The 19,181-nt window shown below is 38.5% G+C and overlaps 2 protein-coding genes across 3 annotated transcripts; one reads left to right on the top strand and one right to left on the bottom strand.

The window, feature by feature from the left end:
- Positions 1 to 1,790: 1,790 nt before the first annotated feature.
- On the bottom strand, positions 1,791 to 4,610 carry pole4 (polymerase (DNA-directed), epsilon 4, accessory subunit). Its single transcript, XM_049587400.1, has 4 exons — positions 4,237 to 4,610; positions 3,455 to 3,539; positions 2,464 to 2,505; positions 1,791 to 2,191 (listed from the first exon to the last, which is right to left on the bottom strand). Exons 1-4 carry the CDS (start codon positions 4,483 to 4,485, stop codon positions 2,178 to 2,180), a joined length of 390 nt encoding a protein of 129 aa, XP_049443357.1. The 5' UTR covers positions 4,486 to 4,610; the 3' UTR covers positions 1,791 to 2,177.
- Positions 4,611 to 4,767: 157 nt separating this feature from the next.
- LOC125895499 (serine/threonine-protein kinase NIM1) lies at positions 4,768 to 18,956 on the top strand. Of its 2 annotated transcripts, XM_049587386.1 has the most exons (5): positions 4,768 to 4,884; positions 6,810 to 6,958; positions 9,358 to 9,663; positions 15,667 to 15,935; positions 18,064 to 18,956. In XM_049587386.1, the coding sequence occupies exons 2-5, from the start codon at positions 6,937 to 6,939 to the stop codon at positions 18,814 to 18,816; spliced, it is 1,350 nt and encodes a 449-aa protein (XP_049443343.1). In that variant the 5' UTR covers positions 4,768 to 4,884; positions 6,810 to 6,936; the 3' UTR covers positions 18,817 to 18,956. The 2 variants fall into 2 exon arrangements, with proteins under 2 accessions (XP_049443343.1, XP_049443342.1); XM_049587385.1 differs by lacking the exon at positions 4,768 to 4,884 and having other exon boundaries at positions 6,715 to 6,958.
- The last annotated feature ends 225 nt before the right edge of the window (positions 18,957 to 19,181 follow it).

The following is a 19,181-nucleotide window of genomic DNA, read 5'->3' as shown; positions in this document are numbered from 1 at the left end:
ATGAATCTTTAAAAACATCTATATCAATCTGTAGCCAAACGTCCTCTGCATTCCAAATTAGATCCCGACTGATGTTGGCCAGGCTGATAGTAGTTTATCACAGATGTAACAGTATTGGCAAATAAGTTGGCTGATAACCAAAAAGAGAGAGCAGTAAACGCCTAGGATATGTTGCAGTCATTTGGTATTTGTTTGTCCACAGCACGAACCTATATATATTTCCAGCTGTATAATGACCTGCTCACAATTCAATACAGTTTCCTCCGTGGGGTGGCTGGGCTCAGCCTTAGAGATAAAGTAAGGAGCTCAGACATCTGGAGGGAGCTCAGTGTAGAGCTGCTGCTCCTTCACGTTGAAAAGGGTCAGTTGAGGTGGTTCGGGCATCTGATCAGGATGCCTCCTGGGCACCTCCCTTTAGAGGTGTTCTGGGCATGTCCCACTGGTAGGAGGCCCCGGGGCAGACCCAGAACACACTGGAGGGATTACATATTTCATCTGGCCTGGGAAGACCAAAGGGTCTGCAACCAGGGCCGTAAACTCCCTCAGGGCCCAGCCTTTCAATGATGCAAAAAAAATCCAAAGGGCCTTGTTGCACTATAAGCAAAATAAACAGGGCACACATAGTGGGTTAATTTTAAGATGCAATACTGAAGGTTAAACATGTAGTTTAAAATCTTTTGAGGCACATTTTCTAGTTTTACCAGAGCGTTGTGTCTGTGATTTCTGGTTCCAATTGGCATATAAAACAGCTAATTAATATCCATACAAGTAGGTAACAGCAGCAACATATCAGCACTGACAACAAGACAAAAAAAACAGTGGTCGTGAAATGATCGAATAAACAAACAGATTTTTTTTTTTTACCATTCTAGTTTCCAGTTTAACCCATTAGTCCAGACAGTTAAGATTACAACCCGTCATCTTCAACAGCACAACGCCCTCCCTTAAACATGTCAACAAGGGCAGTACCCTGGACAGCTCCAGCATCCCTGGAGGTCCAGGATCAGCACCTTGGACAGAGGTGTTGACACAATTCGCTGCAGGATGTTAAAACTGATCCACCTGAGCTGTGCACGAAGTGAGGAGGAAGCTGTTCAGTGTAGCAATCGAGAACAATGTGGTTTCCCAGCTGAGAGTGAGTGTTGCTTACATCTCACCTAGAAACACATCAACTGCTTTTTTTTTTTTTCATTTTTTCTTGTTCTTATTGCTGCTAATTCTTCAGATTAAATTCAGTCTGGCACATTTACTGTCAAGCAATTGATACTGCGTCAACCCTCAAAGATGATTAATGGGAGCATGTGACATTAGGTAGAAGCAGCTCATAAGTCCAATGACCTGTAAGATGGCGTCTTTCCAGACCAAGACTGAGTCTCTCTACGTGGTTTTCTTGTCTTCTGATAATCTGATCAAAAGTTTATTTGGCTGCCACTTCCCTAAAACTCCCGATTATTTATTCTGAGGGTGTGTGTGAGCCGAGGCATTTAACTCAACAAAAATGATGTCAGAGACAACAGAGCCCTGGAGGAGAGTGCTACAGAAGTACAGATAGATTAAACCAGCAAGCAACATGGTTCGTGACAAATAAAAAAAGTTAGCAGGGTCACCCTCAGCACGACGAATCAAAAGCATCCTTCCCAAGTTGATGCAATTAAAAAAAAAAAAAAAAAACACGAACAAACAGCACCAAGATTTCCAGCTTGAATTACCATGATAGTCCTGTGTGGATTTGATAAAGTAAAGCTGATAAAGTAATGTTTTCTTTCTCTTTAATGCAATAGTACATTTGTTTTATTTGTCCACTTTCACCCGCATGTCAAAAGCCCTTAAAGAACTGGTATTTTAACACTGATCACACACAGAATGACAATATTTATCAGACAAACTGATGAAGACTGACTTTCATTCCGATGAAACGGGTCGTTTAAAACTTACATTTATTCCATTGTACAGTAGTATCTCATAAATATTTACAAAAAATGTACACATTACCACGGATGTCTTCAAAATATGAAACGTCTTGATGGCACATTGTAGAAAAGTGTTTATAAATATCCAATTTGAGAGTCTGATTTAGAAAAAGTACGAGAAAGGTGTCACAACAAATCGTGTCCCCGGAACAGAAATTTTCTTGGATGGTTGCAGATATTCAATTGTCTTGTCTTTTGAAGCAACTGTTAATCTAGTGTGCCTACAGAGAGGAGAAAGAAGAATTAGCACAAACTGTGGTACAAAAAAATGTCTTTATTATACGTGCACAGAACTGTCTGAGCAGACTGTATGTTAGATCCAACATCCTTGTTAGCAGAATGTAATGAGAACGTTAGATCGAAACATACAAAAGGTGTTCATGCTCAGCTGGTTGATTTTTTTCTTCATGTTCATATTGCTTTTACAAACCAATAAAAAGAGAATATTATACATAAAAACACCTTGAAGTTTCAAAGTCTTGGCACAGCTTACCTTCAAGAAATGCAAATTCATCTATGGCCTCTATTGCATTGTCTGTCGAGGCAAAAGAAAAGAGAGATATAAAAGTCAAAACTGGTTACCAGACCTTTCAGGTTTCTATACAGCTGTGCTAATAAATGTGGGTTTGTCAACATCCAAGTGAACATTAGGGCTCCAACTAACCATTATTTTCATTGTTGACTAAATCTGTCGATTATTTCTTCAATTAGTCAACTAATCATTTTATCGAAAAATGTGTTAAAATATCGGTCTGTCTCTCCCAAACCCCAAAATTATGTCATCTAATGTCTCGTTTCGTACTCACGCCAAAGGGTTTTAGTTCACCGTCATGGGAGAGTGTGTAAAGCTGCCAATATCTGAACGTAAGAAGCTGCAATAAGAGTATTTTGGGGTACTATTATCATACTTTTCTATGAAAAATGGCTCAATTAGTCGACTACTAAAATAGTCACCAATTATTTTAATAGTCGATTAGTCATTGATTTAGTCGACTAATCGTTGCAGCCCTAGCGAACATGTTAACAATGTCCTCTAAAAAAGTCAGAGCAATATCAACTTTCTCGAGAAACAATTTATATGTTCACACCATGTACACCAGTGGCTCCCAACTGGTGAGTCATGCTCCATTCTGAATGGATTTGCAAATATGTCAAGTTTGTGAAAAAAAAAAAAAAAAAAACACACAATGAAGTTTCAGCACAGAGCTTTTATTTTAAAGTACTGTTTCCTGCTGTAGAGTGAGTGACTATCAGACAGCTACTTGACAGAGACAGCAAACAGGCCAAATGCAAGTATGACGCTGAACATATTAAACTGTGTGGACTTGAACTCTTGTCTACGGAGAAATCTGGACCCCGTTGCTGGACCAGTTGGGACCACTGATCTAAACCAACCTCAGAGTCCATCTGCTGAACAGCATCTTAAACTCCTTTTGACTCTGCATGTATGCAAACTACATTCATAGTTTCTTCAAAGCTCTTACCCAAGTCTTTTCTTTGCAGCGTTTTCCTCTTCCCTTGCTGGGCGTACACCAGGGAATCTTTGGCTATCATCTCAACAAACAACTCCTGAGAGAAAGAAAAAAAATGTTTTGTCATTTGAAGATGAATAACTGATGTTTTCCCATTGATATAACTATCAATATAGGTATGAGTCCAAATGAACCCAAAGATAATCAGACCTGATTTTGCACACATTATTGCTGACTTTCATTTATTCTTTGTCAATTATAGGAAACACTTTGTCACCTGGTTCACCTTGTTATATTCATTCTACTCAGGTTCTCACTTTATTTAGTTTGAATTTTTTTTAAATTTAGAAATTATAAACCCCCACACAATGCTTGCAACAAGCAGAGGATGTTCCTTAAAATATATATTTTTATTTTTTATATTTAATAATTTCTGTGGCACTGACCTTCTGTTTCCCTTTTATTTGCTTTATTTTTGCGTAGAGCATTTGATTAATTTAGTTTCTTGCAAGCTCAAATATGGTACATTTCATGTCCATTGTATAGACATTATATTATCCTGATGAAGGTGCAGGGTGAGAGGACAGGTTATACAGTAAGACTGAGAAGTTTAGGCGCTAACCTAGCTGCTGGAGTTTATATTAAACTTACCACACTGAACACATTGATCATACATGACAGAGACGAATTAAGGTTGATGATGTTACTGACTAGCTTGATTTTAAATGGGAATACAGGCTACTTAAAGGGAGTGAGCATGCTGTGTTATTTTAGGGCGTCCTCCGTGTTCTTACCGTGGCTTTAGCGATGATGAACACGGACTCCTGGCTGGCCAGCGACACGTCTGGGTCGGTCTTCATGAGCGCTTTGATCCGGGCCAGCGGGAGTTTGGACAGTCGGTTATGGCTCACGGCGGCCGCGGGGCCTGTCTGCTGCTGGCTGCTCTCCTCCTCCGCCTCGGCCCCGCGGCTCTCCTCCTCGCTCCCACACCGGTCCGGGTCGTGCTCCGTGGGGGTGACAGGTGTAGCCACCGTTGCTGCCATTCTCCGCTTTTTCACACGCTCGTTGTTCCTCAAAAAAAAACCCCACACAAATCTCAGAGGTTTTCTAGAAACATGCCACTGATGACAACAACATTAACAGCAGCGCGCCAGCATGTGCTTCCGGCCTCTTGGTGAGGAGCCTGCGCTGATTCGTCAGTCAGTCACCCTGATGTCCCGCCTCTTCCTCTCCCGCCAACTAATCTGCGTCTGTGATTGGACAGAATGTGAGGCCAGCTCTGGCTATTGGATAAAAGTAAATGTCAATCAAAGCTACTTGTGTTGAGGCTTCTATAGTGAGGGAATATCGTAACATCCATGGATGTTGGTGTGGAAGTGATATTTTAATTTATTTTGCAAACAAGACAGTGGATGAAGAATGTTATTCATTTACTTTAACCGGTGAGAAAATGACATTGTATAAAGACCAACTTTACTCAGTTTATTTCACCTTTTTGTCCACTTGGTGGCAGCAGAAACAAGCTATATTAACACAACACCACCACCTTATAAAGTTGACAGGGCAAACTGGTGGCAATTTATTTAGGGTGAAGTCAGGTAATTTAAGACACCTTTTGGTAGATTGCTAAGATTTCCACCTAAAAGTGTTACTTGCTATGTATCTCTGATATATCCTATGTCTGTAGTCTAATTTAAATATGATGCCAAGTAAGAAAATGTAGAAACTTTAGACGTTCAAACTTACCAAGTACCTCTGCTTCACTGTAATGACAGGTAAAATGAGTCAGCTGGTAAGGTGAAATGTGACAGTCATGCTTCTTTGTTTTCTTATATGGTTGTCCTACTTTCTGCCATGCTGTCCCTGTCCATTTGCTGCTTGCTTCCTTAGTGCCATGTTGTCTATAATGCATGTTTGCGTGTAACAATAAGGCAAGATTACTGTGGCTGACATGGACTCACAGCATTATCTTTAATATTTTTTGAGTGACAAAAATACTCAATGTCTGTAACATCACAGGGTGGCACACTAAAGCTTAAGTCATGGTACCTGGTGGCCTAAAAACACAATACTCACTTAAAACCCTTTCTCATAAAAAGTAAAGTGTATCCTTAAGATGTTTTGTGTAAAAGTCAAACAGTTAATAAAATGCAATATCAACATGCCAAGTGGCTTATCTTGAAAGGTTGGGGACATTTTTGGCTCTGTCCATCCTAGTTATCTCAGACCAGTCAAATGATTGTTTCATGTAAAGGATATCTGTCATAACAATGCAGCAACATGTTTGATTGGTAACATTTAATGAGCCCAAGATGTTAAACCTTATCTGATGTCTCAGACTGTTACCAGACTTCACCTAAAATGTCTTACAGATGTCATGTAAAGTCATGTTTCTGGTCTGAAATGCCAAAGTTATTGCGATTGCGATGTTCACCAACCTGAGCACATCTGTATTCAACAACTGTTAAGTTTAATTAGCTAAACAGCAAAGATCTGAACTATTTGTAAAACCTGTAAGATTATTGAGTGGAATTATATCTTCTATCTCACATTGCCACCTTGGAACTACACCTGTGTTTAAAAAAAAACCCTCATATTTAATTAAAAATGGTGCCATTTGCTATAAATGCTAACCCATCTCCACCATAATTTTCTTTTCTTTTCTTTTCTTTTTTTGGGTAAAATAGTCAGTAGCAATCTATAACAAAATTAAATGCTTATTTTACAACAACTAAATAAACTATATATACATTTAAAAAACCAATTCAGTTCAACAATTAATTTCTTATTCTCTTTGATATTTTTGTCAGATGCAGGTATGCAGTGATGACTTTTGGGTAGCATGTATGTTGATGTTGTCTAATGCCAAGTCTCTATTTGATCATGTGACAAGACGACACAATAGAGTAAACAGTTTAGGCGCAAAATCTGTCGTGACTTGACAAGCTGAGCATCTGCATGTCCAGCGAGCAGTCATGCCTTTTAAACATAAAGGCAGCAGTGAGAAAAGACAAGAGAAACAAACAGGAAGAAAAAGTAGCAAAGCTCCCCAAATAAGATTCCTTTGGATTTTGTATAAGCAATTGCCAGTAGTGTGTGTGCGCCTTGTAACTAGTAACTAGCGTGCACTAGGGCCCATCACAACAGCATGCACTGGGGCCCATTTTGATTACCTTACGCCACTGCCTCCAACAGATATTTTTCTAACATACTAAATATTCAGAACTCCCTGAATTCCCTTTATACAGCTTATATGTGTAATGTTTCAATAATTTAATTTGCTGGCAATATTTGTCATATGATTGTGTTTTGAGTTAGTGCAAGTTTATTCTCCAAAAGTGTGTATGCAGCATTTCCATTGTTTTAGTCCATGGCAGATAACACAATGAGCAGTCCACTAATACACCACACTAATAGGATTGTGAGGAGCGATTTAGTCCTCCGAGGCTCCATTCACATCTTCAGTCACAGCCAGGTGAGCCTGAGGGACAGACATGAAGGACCCACAGCTCCCAGGTAAACTCATCTGCTTTATATACTTTTCTTATATGTCTGTCGCTGTGAATGTGTGGAAGAGTTTGCAGAAAGTATTGTTTCAAATGTGGGTACCACTTTCTGATAAGGCATTTTTCCTAAAGGGTTTGCAATCTGGAATTCATGGCTTTTACTAATGGCTAATAAATTACTGACTCATGCTTTATAGATCAGCTATTGGCCTTTAAGAAGAATAAGTTTGAGGTTACCAAGTCATTAATAAACCCTTTGCTTGTGTTTGCCTGACAACATCACAAATGCTTTGTCCATTTATTTCTTTAACTCAGCAATTGCATAGATGGTAGACCTTTTTCATGGCAGACATTTTGACATGTCCTGGTTCGCTCAGTCCCATTAAGTGTCCCAGTAAGGCATGACAGTTAGCTGGCACACACAATACCAGCACCCTGGAATGAGCTAAAATAAATAAAATGCAGTTATTAATAATGTCACCAATTACACCTGTGTTGTTCCTAATTTGACAAGCCGTAATATCTGCTGTGAAAAAGGTCTGTTGTGAACTCTGTATTAATGAATTCATAACACTATACTATCATTAATTTGTGGTTTACCAGTAATATACTGCATTGTTACTGAAAAACACCAGCCAAAGTTATTCTTCACAACCTGGCAACCCCAAACTACTTCCTCTTAATGGCTTCTAACCAATCTGTAAGACACCAGTAAAATATTTATTAACAAGCACTGAAGACAAAGCATATTTACTACTCATAAACCCTTTAAAAAAGACGCCATATTATTTTTAACCCATTTAAACTGCAAAATGGCTGTGTGGCTACATCCAAGTTTAGTCCTGAATTGCTTTAATTTGACAAGGCAGTTTTATTTACATGTCAGTATATGCAACTTAACAGAGTTGCCAACTTTTCAGAAAACCTTGCAGTGAAATTTGAAGGAAGTTGGGTGGGCCCCAATCTATTAAGGGCCCTTTTTAGGGTTGCTAACGTACGTCAAAGACAGTTTATTCAATTTGTCATTTAAGTAAAGAAACATGACTATTTACAGCCATTTCCTGTGTTTCATAACTTCTAATCCTTACCTTATCCTTACCTTAAGTAGCAAGAACAGGCAACATCTCTCTTTAAAATCACAACTTGTAGGTGATTTATTTCCACAAACACATCGTACAGCAGTAGCAAGTAGCATGTACAGGATAAATGTAAATGTAAATTCTAAGTAGGCTACTTTGTGTTAAAATGGATACAGCAACACGTAACATGTTCAGAACACAATACAGTGAATACAATGCAACAAGGTGCAGCAGTAACAAAAGAAAAGCAAAAAAAAAAAAAAGGTTTGAAATGATTATGTGGTCGAATTTTATCCATTTCAAACTGACTAGACCCACTAATACGGTTTCTAAAAGAAGCCGTTAATCCCAGTCGCTTTAAGCCTACCTGCGGCTAAATTTAGCACACAGTGACCAGGAGGAGGTGCAGTGTTACTGCTCTGTAGATTCACAGAAGTTTAACGTCAGTTATCCTTGTTATTAACCTTCGTCTACTTCATTAAACTCAGCAACCATTTCCTCTCGCGTGCTGTCACTTGAAGAGGTTGTATTCGCTCCACAAGACGCCCACATGGACCGTAAGCCTTGACGGATGAACAATGCTACATCTGACCCTGCTGCTCGTTGCTCATTGTGTAATGCTGTAACCTTAATCAACAGTTTCCCGTGCAAACAAAAGAACAGGATATAAACTGTACATAAAAAGAAATTCAGAGTACTGTCCTGATTGGAAAACATTAATACCTTGGCCAGAAAAGAAAAAGAAATGTGCTGAGACTTAGGAACTTCTTGCAAAGAATAAGATTGTGTTCCCAGAACAGAAGAAAACAGGAAAGCTGGACACATCCTGCTTTTGTCTATCATTATAAGGAAAAGCAAACATGTTGAAATTGATGATATCAGCATCTGTCTGGACCTCTAAAGCTGGTAAGATACTTGTCCAAACATCGACACCCCAAAGGTGTGGAAAGTTTTTGTCAAATAAAATGTTAAAGGAGACCTCCCTTTGCATCTGGAGAATAGATTTAACGTCAGGTCATTCGTACACTATGTCTGAAACAAGGATAATACATTAGTACATATTTGCGAATTAACTTACAATCTAGTTATATTCGGCCTCCATCTCGTAACAGACACCGACACCTTCTAAATTAAGCTCAAACCAGGGATAAAACCGGGTTAGGACTGTTGCGAAAGAGGCCAGACGTTTTACAACATACAGGCTAAAGTGAGTTCTCATGGAGGTCAATCTCATTACCAATGTTCTCTACATAGAAAAGCCACACACTGAACCCTGCAAGACTTCTTCGGTCCAGAACATAACTAACTTGGCTCTCCTCCCTAACGGCAGCCATCAAAGCCCGCCTGTGGCCGAAGCAGAAAGGGGGCAAAAAATCCAAAGATGAAGCTCCAACTGTTGAAAAGTCACCCAAGAAGACCCCAGCCTCCCCCGCCGTATCTGCCATCCCACAGCTGACCGAAGAGGAGAGAATGAGGCAGACACCGTTTGAGAGGGTCGTCTACGACATGGCCCACAACGAGAGGATGGTCAATGACCTGATGCTCGGGCGAAGAGTTGGCTTCTACGAGCTGCGTGGAGAGGTCGGGCAGGGGAATTTCTCCACGGTCAGGTTGGGCATCCACGCCTTGACGAAAGGTCAGAAATCATGACTTAGTTGTGCGGTTTTATCCCAGATGTTTGTTGTTTGTGTCGTAACCCTGAGCAAGCAGTTTTCCTGTGGCATCCGGTTGAATCTTCACTCCACCTTGAAAACAATAGCTTCCAAAGACTTTTGCTTATTTTGTCACAGAAATACACGCAAAACACAACAGTAAGAATTAGTTGTGTTATACATAGTCAAATTTGATTGGTCGAGTCTCGCCTATCGGTCACTCATCGTCAAATCATGTTTTTTTTTTCTGCTCACGAATCCATATTCTCATTTGTCATACTGATTTCCATTTTTTCCCAATTGAACATTTGGTCTTGACTTGGCATTAGAATTTATTTTATTATCCATCCACAGCTGTTTGTCGTCAGGGTGTCTACGAGTCCTTAAAAAGTCTTAAATTGTCTTAAATTCAGATTCAATGGGTCTCATGTTTTCAGTCACATTACCTTAAAAATTTCTCCAGCCTGACAGACTCAATGACTGTGTTCACAATCACTGGACAGACCGAAGAATTGCAATAATAAATAGCATTTATGACAGCGATGAGATTTTGTTTTCATTTTACGTTAAACACACTAAACTTAAACTCACCCAACTGATGTCATTTTTCTTTACTGTTCATTTTGAACTGACATCAGTGTGTTTGCGTGACACACACATGCTCAAGTAAACGCTTACACACACATTTTTATATATGATGTTTATTTCCATTGCAGGTTTGGTCTTAAATTTCATATAAGTTGGTATTAAAAAGGTATTAAAAAGTCTTAAATTTAACCTGGTTATATCTGTAGACACCCTGGTTGTGTGTAAGGGTTGCCTAGTTGTGTAGCACTGAAATACAGTGGTGCAGGAATGAGTCCTAAAACCCAGAAATTAGTTTGCAGCACTCTGGTTCCCTCGCCTTGAAGTCATTGAGTTTTTTTGTTTTGATTAGATGCCTGGAAAAAAAGGGCTGTGGTTAACACAAGCCTAAGAGACTTTCACAAAAAAAATGTCAGTAAATACCCTACTCGTAAATTTTAAAGCATTTGTGTCATAATGAAAAGGCGACATTAACAAGCAGCTAAATCAGACAACAGAACGTCATTAACACAGCTTTACAGCCTCATTGTGGTCGGGATGTTGACTCAAGCAACTGTGCTGAACGAAACGTTAAAGTATTTGATTTGATTTGATTTTTATTTGTCTCAAACTAGCACGAGCATAAAAACAGGCAGTAAATATGATTTTAAAAAATGGCACACTGTGATAACGCGCAAGTTCGAGAAGGGGCTGAAGGAAGCAGAGCTTATCATGTTCAGCCCCCCCCTTACATTGTCATATAAGCACATACATAATTGATAAATCTGTAGAATCTTAAAAATTTAAAACATTTAATCTTTAATATGAAATAGAGCCCTGCTTATAAACATACGAGGCTAAATAAAATCCTTTCTAAAAAAGTATAAGGTACAAAATTAACAGTCCAGTTCTTTATAGTTGACCAAGAGTGATTGTTTGTAGTTGTGTTTAAATTGTTTTAAGTTAATGCACATTTTTGTGTCCTCATCTAGTGTATTCCACAGTTTTACACCACAGACAGAGATGCACATACTTTTCGAAGAGTCGAATGGATGGTAGGATGTCTAAAATTGTGATTCCCTCTTAAATTGTATTTTCCCTCTCTGACCATGAACATCATTTGTATGTTGCTTGGTAACAATTTATTACAGGCTTTAAACAAAATTTGAACAGTTTTGAATTTAACTAGGTCCCTGAATTTTAAAATACCCAATTTTAAAAACAAAGGATTAGTATGATCAAGGTACCCAGCATGATGAACCATCCTTATGACTCTTTTTTGTGAAGTGCAGATCTTTTGTAAAGAGCTTTTGTATGCATTTCCCCATACCTCAACACAGTAGGACAGATATGGATCAATAAGTGCATAGTACAGAATTTGAAGTGATTTCAGATCTAAAACGTGTTTAATTTTACCCAGTATTCCAATGCTTCTAGATACTTTGGAGCACAAATATTTGATGTGAGGTTTCCAGCAGAGCTTATGATCAATTAAAACACCAAGAAACTTAATTTCGTAAACTGTTTCGATTTCAACATTTTCAATTTCCAAATGTACTTCTTGCTTAATTTGACGATTTCCAAATATCATAAACTTAGTTTTGTTCAGGTTTAACGATAATTTGTTTACATCAAACCAACACTTTATGTTTTGCAATTCACTTTTGACCACCAATAATAGCTGCTGCAAATCTTCCCCCGAACATAAAATATTTGTGTCATCTGCAAAAACCACCAGTTTTAAAATATTAGACACTTTCCAAATATCATTAATGTATAGAATAAATAGTTTGGGTCCCAAGATTGACCCCTGAGGGACACCGCAGGTAATGTTTAAGCACATTGATTTATGGTTACCCAGTTGAACAAACTGCTTCCTATAACTGATATAACTTTGTAACCAGGTGAGTGCTACCCCTCTGACACCATAGCGCTCCATTTTTTGAGCAATATTCCATGGTCAGTTGTATCAAAAGCCTTCTTTAGGTCAATGAAAACACCCACTGCATATTTTCTTTTATCAATGCATCCTGTTATCTCTTCCACTAGCTCCATTAGAGCCATGGAAGTTGATCTAGATTATCTAAAACCGTACTGACTGTCATTTAGTAAGTTATGTTTCTCAATAAAATCATCCAGTGTTTTCACAAATAGTTTCTCCAGTATCTTTGAGAACTGGGATAGTAAGGAAACAGGTCTATAATTTGTGAATAGATGTTTATTGCCGGCTTTGTATAATGGAATAACTTTAGCCAGTTTCATTTTATCTGGGAAGGTGCCTGTTTTGAACGACAAGTTACACATATGAGTTAGTGGATCAGCTATTCCCTCAATTATTTTCTTTATCAGTGACATATCAATGTCATTCCAATCAGTGGAAGTTTTGTTGGTACTTCTATTTACAATATCAATAATTTCCATCCTGTCGACAGTTTCCAAAGACATTGAATCTGCATTTCTCTCGTCACATAAAAAAAAAAAAGTAAATAAACATTCCATTTCAGCTGGTTTCTTTCCAATATCTTTTATTTCTATAGCAAGATTGGGCCCAACGTCAACAAAGAAGCTATTAAAACCATCAACCACATCCTTCATTGTAACAGTTTGCCTTCCCTTATCTGTAAAGTGATCAGGATATGTTTGATTTATTTGTTTATTTCTAATAGTCCTATTTAATATATTCCATATACCTTTAACATTATTTTTATTCTTATCTAGTAGTTTAGTATAATAATCCTTCTTGCACACTCTCATAATAGTTATTATTTTATTTTTCTATTTCTTATATTTAAACTCTGCCTCTTTTGTTTTATTTTTTATAAATAGCCTATACAAGCTATTCTTTTTTTACATGCATTTTGAAGCCCCTTGGTCATCCAGGGGTTTCCTGAATAGCGGTTCTTAGTGCTATACTGTTTACGAGGGCAGTGCTTATCATATAGATTTTTGAATGTATCTAAAAATAAGTCATAAGCCTTGTCTGCCGCTGTTTCATTGCATACACTGATCCAATTCCAATTCATTAGATCATTTTTTAAAGCAGCTATAGATTCTTCAGTCCGTATTCTCTTATAGTTAATTTCCTTTAACTCCCTCTTTTTTTTTATAATTACATTCATAAATTAGAAAGACAGGCAGGTGATCACTAATATCGTTCATTAAAATTCCACTTATCACTTTACTTTCCAAATTATTTGAAAAAATATAATCAATTAGGGAGGCAAAATGGGATGTTATTCTGGATAGTTTGGTTATTGTTGGGAAAAGACTCATACTATACATTATTTCGATAAATTCATCTGTTGATTTATGCTTGGTTGGATTCAGCAAATCAATGTTATAATCCCCACAAATATAGGCATTTTTTTGTTTTGTTGAGGTAAACAATCTTTCCATATTTGTGATAAACGTGTCGATATTGGATCCTGGTTTTCTGTAGACACAGCTGATGATTACATTTTTCATTCTCACCAATTCTATTTCAATAGTAATACTTTCCATTATATCATCAATTGTTACTGACAAGTTATCAAGAACCTTGTAAGATAGACCTTCTTCAACAAACAGAGCCACACCACCACCAGGTCCATTTGCTCTACTGGCGCAATGAAACTCATATCCCTTAATAAAGAAATTGGACCCCCTCTCTGCATTTATCCATGTTTCTGAAATGGCAATGATATTGAAGGGTTTTTTGAACTGACTTAGGTAATCTTTTATACTTTGAAAATTTGCATAAAGACTTCTACTGTTAAAATGGATAATGGATATACCAAGGTCATATTTAATAGTAGTATTGAACTGTTCCTCTGTGTAGTAGCAGCAATTTGCATAGATGTTGTCAAGAAGGTTCTGATCGGGATCTATGTCTCGTTCAACTTCTTTTATGAGTAAAGCATAGAAGTGCAAATAGTGCAGTACATACAACAATGGCAATTTATTTAGACAGCAAATCGACAGCAAAAGTAAAAATTAAAAACTACTAGTCTCTATCAAATCTTTCAAAGTGATCCATGCTCCTAATGCACACCCCTTTAGAATTCTCTGGTGCGCCATTTGGTTTAATAAAAACCTTACAGTTGACAGTCCAGGTGGTCTGAATTTTGCCCTGTTTCTTGAGCTGTTTTGCCTTCCTGGCTATATCTGCGTTTTTCATGGTAAGGTGCTCATTGATGTAAATATTTGTGCCCTAAAGTATGATAAACATTTGTTTGTGTCAGAGCTTATTCTCTGCAATTATCCAAAATCCAATGGAAAAATACCATTAACTTTTTGATGATGGAACCAGAGGGGGCTAACCTCCGCACTGGCCTACAGCAAAACTTCATTCCTATGAAACGAGGAGACTAATAGACAGACAGATGGACAGAACATGTTATTTGCTTTTTAAATAGCTGTTTCTACACAAGAAGCGTATGTTCATAAGTTCAAAAAAACTTTTAGCACTCTGCTGGTGATACATTCTAATGTGAGTGCTCTGATCATGTATCCTGATTTATTGGAAGAAACCAAGCAATTCCTTGTAAAATGTAGACATTCAGCACCTTGATATAACCTAGATGGAATAATGGACTAATTTTCCCGACACTATGATGATTGGACTTTGAGATTGCCGGTTGATTTAAGCTGCTTAGATCGAATAGTCGACTATTCGGGGTCCCCTTGTATAAAAAATATATCAAAGAAAATTGTAGAAATAAAACAAAAAAAGGAATTTTAAGCTGTTTTTACCTCTGTAAATTTGGCTCAGTATCACAAGATGATTGTCATCTTTTTAAAAGTAAACTCTAGAGAGTTCCTTTCAGAGGAGCCCTGGATCAGGACTGTGATAAAAAAGGTTTAAGAACAGTACCTATTTTATTTTGGGCTTGTGCATTAAACAGGGGTTGCTTAATAATTAATGTGTGAATCTGAAGTTAGTGAAGGAAGGAAGCACATTCCCTCCCTTCCTGCAGGAAACCTTTAGCCTTTTCTGTTATGTGGATGTTGACGTTGTTTAATTTTGACACTGTGCAAATAATATCAGGGGTTTGTGAATAATTCCCATGTCAGCAGACCGATCCCCTGCTGAATAAGCCTTTCTGATCACCCTAGATTTTCCTCGACCCCTGCAGTGCATTTGTTTTCTGTTGAAATGCCTTTATGAAAATGACACATGTGTATGTGTGTGCAGGTTGAACAGTCGGGGGGTTCTTGGTTCTCTTCCACATTTTTGTCATACTTTAAAATAATGCTGCAACAATCTCCCAATTAAATTAGATGCCAGGAATACATTCCTTCAGCCTTCTCCCCTAATGTGCTTCTAACAGTCTCATGTGTTTAAATCTCTTAAGTATGTTTGTCCTCATTTTGACCCGTTGCCTTGTAAGACCCTCTCTAAACCCATCATCGACATCTAATCCTGCCCTCGTCTTCTGTCTCAGAGAGAGTCGCTGTCAAAATCATGGACAAGATGCGTCTGGATAAGAGGAGCCAGCCGCTGATGTCCTCAGAGATCAGCTGCATGGAGAAGCTGTGCCATCCCAACATAGTGCGTCTGTACGAGGTGATGGAGACCAGCAGGAAGCTGTATCTGGTGATGGAGTACGGCAGCAGTGGGGACCTGTTCTCCCGAATCACCACCAGGGGGAAACTGAACGACCTGGAAACCAAGCTGGTGTTTGCACAAATCATCTCTGCTGTAAAACACATGGTGAGCTCCAGCGTTGGTATCAGTTATCATCCACTCAACAACACTGAGGTCAGCCTGTGTCTCATATCCATGTCTGAGGCATTCATAATTCATATGATGTAGTTATTCAGCATGGTGAAGAGATGAGTTCGAAATCAAGTTCTCAATCTGTAAATACTTAAACTACATCAATTTGAAGTATATTTAGAGCATTCTGGGGGGATAGTTGTTTATATCTTCATAGAGGCCACTAGAGAGGTGACAGGAAATGAGGGGAGATGACATGCAGCAAAGTTTTCTCAGTCACTGATAACATTAAACCCAGAGGCCACCAGAACGTCCTATAATTAAGGACTCTGTCGCCCATCTGATTATAAGATCACTGCTGCAAGCAACATCGGAAAACATAACAAACTGAGATTCAGTTGTTGTCTTGTGTTAATGATAACAATACTAATCCATGTTGGAAGAAGAACACAGATTTTTTACTTAAATCAAAGTACCAGAATAACAATATGAAAGTGCAGTCTTACATAAAAGTACATGAGTATTTTCAGCAAATTTTACTTGAATTATCAAAAGTGTATGTAATTATGTTGCAGAGAAATGGCCCCTGTGAGTAAAACATTGGTGTTATATGTGACATTATAAGATTGCTGATATTGATGCATCAGTGTGTTGGCAACGTTTAATTATTGTAGCTGGATGAGATGGAACTCTGTTAACTAATTTATATTTTAGTTTAGTCCAGTGGTTCCCAACCTGTAGCTTACTAAACGAGTTCACTTTATTTATGTATTGCCTGTCATGCAAAAGAAGGACAATACTGGTACCAGAAAGGGGCAAATTCAAAATTAAGATACATTTTTCAAATGACAAAAAACTGTATTAAGAGAATGCTAAGCTAAAAAGGTGAGTTTCAAGGCTCCTTTTGAAGGTAGATTGTGATGCCCTCAGCTCCTCTAACACTATTTCAGAGACGAGGACCAAAGAGACTAATTGCCGCCTCATCATAATACTTTGTCCTCACCCAGGGAACTACAGAAAGGCCAGTGTCTAGGGGGAGCATATGTCGAGAACATGTCTGACAAGTATCCACGTGCTAATCCAATGAGTGACTTGAACACCAATAACAGGATTCAAAATCTATTCTGAAACCACCCACCTTGGGGTCAGATCGCTCCCAAGAGTCACAAAATAATCCAACTGACCATGAGATGATTATTTTGGGAACGGAAAAAAACATACACTTATTTTGTTCTTGACTTTTCTCTTATTTGTACGTTCAGTGTAAAAATCCGGATAATTTTTCCTCTTTGGGCCTTGTAGTTATTATAGTGAAACGATCTGAGACGTTTAGAGGAGAAATCTCTCTTTGGTGGAACTTCTAACAACTTATAGACATCTGAAATGTGACAATAGGCCCAAACTATACTCTCATTTTTTATCAGGAATCACAAACTAGTGGGGCTGAAAACCGCTGGTGTAATTATCTTTAGCAACATGCTGTATTTTAGAAACTTACAATATGTTTTTGTATAAAATCTGAACTGGAAAAGTAACTAGTCCCTATACTGTAAGATAAATAGAGCTGCAATGATTAGTTGATTAGTTGTCAGCCATTAAATTAATCACCACCTTGTTTGATAATCGATTAATAGGCTTAAGTAACTTTTTCTTTACTCCTCTGTGACAATGAAATAAATATATTTGGGTTGAGGAGTAAGCAAGACATTAAAGGACGTCATCTTGGGCTTCCGGAAACAAGGATCAACATTTTTCATATTGATTAATCAAGAAAATAATCGACAAATTATTCAAGAATTAAGATAATCACTAGTTGCAGCCCTAAAGGTACATATTGTGGTGATAAAAGCATACTGTCCTCAGAAATGTAGTGAAGTAAAAGTATAAAACAGGAGAAATTGGAAATTCAAGTAGCTCAAAATTGTACTTAAGCACACAACTTGAGTAAATGTACTTAGTTACTTCACCACTGATATTATAATAATTGATATAATAATATTTCTACAATGTTTTGAAAAAGGTGAATGAACACACAGAAACATAGAAGTTATTATTGTTGTTTAATTTTTATTGTTAACCCTTGCATCCCCTAAAAATGCTTCCATTTCTTGTGATATTTCAGCATGACAACAACATTGTCCACAGAGACCTGAAGGCAGAGAACATCTTCTATACTACCAGCTACTGCATCAAGGTGGGAGATTTCGGCTTCAGCACAGAGACCGGCCCCAATGAGCTCCTCACAAACTTCTGTGGCTCCCCACCATACGCTGCTCCCGAACTGTTTAAGGACAAAGGTTACGTTGGACGCTACTCAGACACCTGGGCTTTAGGTATTCTCTTGTACTTCATGGTGACGGCCACCATGCCCTTCTACGGGGAGAACATGGGGAGGCTGAAGCGCTGCATCCTTCAGGGGGCCTACAGTATTCCTGCATATGTGCCCGATGCGTGCCAGCTGGTCATTAAGGGTATGCTGCGGCCTGTGCCTATCGATCGCTCGACTCTAACGCAGATTACAAACAGTATGTGGCTGAAGGGGATTGAGTATCCTGGTCCATATGCCATGCTGCCCCTGTCACCGGCCCACTTTGCCCAGGAGGACCAGGCTCTGTGTGTGGAGGAGCAGGAGGTGAAGAGCTTGCTGTCAGATCTGGGTGTTGTGGCAGTCCATTTCCAAAACAATCCCTGCAAAGACTGTAGGAGCCCTTTGACTGGGACCTACCGGATCCTTCTCCATCGGGTCCAGAAGAGGAGGTCAGTGGAGGCTGTTGGTTATTCAGCGCTTAACCCTGAAGAGTACGAGAGTCCAAAGCCGTGGTCTGTGACACCTGTGGCCAAACAAACTCCTACAGCTGTCTGTGTTCTGCTGTAAAGAGAAATAACTGGAGTGGACTTGCTTTAGTTGTTGCACTTTATCACATACACATGTGTCCATGCATGCTGATACTCCTTCAGTCACTTCAGGCTCCTGTACTCGCTGAGGCGTTATGTTACATGTTGAGAAATACTCAAGTTGTGTTGTGCAATACTGGGCTGAAATGTTGACAAAAGGAATTTGAGGTCGGAGCCGGAGGGTTCCTCTGTCCCTCAGTGTAAGTCAATTATAGCTTATGGGCTAGGGCACATCTCAAGTAATTAGCTATGGCTTTGTGTTCTAATTATTCACCAACAAAAGCTTACTGACGCACAACATTCATCAATCACTGTATGGCTATCAGCATCTTCCAATCCCTTTTA

The sequence above is a fragment of the Epinephelus fuscoguttatus genome, linkage group LG10 (assembly GCF_011397635.1).
Source record: "Epinephelus fuscoguttatus linkage group LG10, E.fuscoguttatus.final_Chr_v1".
NCBI classification, from domain to species: domain Eukaryota; kingdom Metazoa; phylum Chordata; class Actinopteri; order Perciformes; family Serranidae; genus Epinephelus; species Epinephelus fuscoguttatus.
The sequence above is the reverse complement of the archived record's forward strand: the minus strand, read 5'-3'. Positions and strand labels throughout refer to the sequence as shown.

Excerpts from the sequence above, each read along its gene's own strand:
- pole4 (XM_049587400.1), bottom strand. The coding sequence starts at position 4,485 with ATGGCAGCAACGGTGGCTACACCTGTCACCCCCACGGAGCACGACCCG. Across the intron at positions 3,540-4,236 it reads TCATCATCGCTAAAGCCACG|GAGTTGTTTGTTGAGATGAT; the intron begins GTAAGAACACGG and ends TCTTTCTCTCAG. Across the intron at positions 2,506-3,454 it reads GCTGCAAAGAAAAGACTTGG|ACAATGCAATAGAGGCCATA; the intron begins GTAAGAGCTTTG and ends TTGCCTCGACAG.
- LOC125895499 (XM_049587386.1), top strand. The coding sequence starts at position 6,937 with ATGAAGGACCCACAGCTCCCAG. Across the intron at positions 9,664-15,666 it reads CATCCACGCCTTGACGAAAG|AGAGAGTCGCTGTCAAAATC; the intron begins GTCAGAAATCAT and ends CTTCTGTCTCAG. Across the intron at positions 15,936-18,063 it reads TCTCTGCTGTAAAACACATG|CATGACAACAACATTGTCCA; the intron begins GTGAGCTCCAGC and ends GTGATATTTCAG.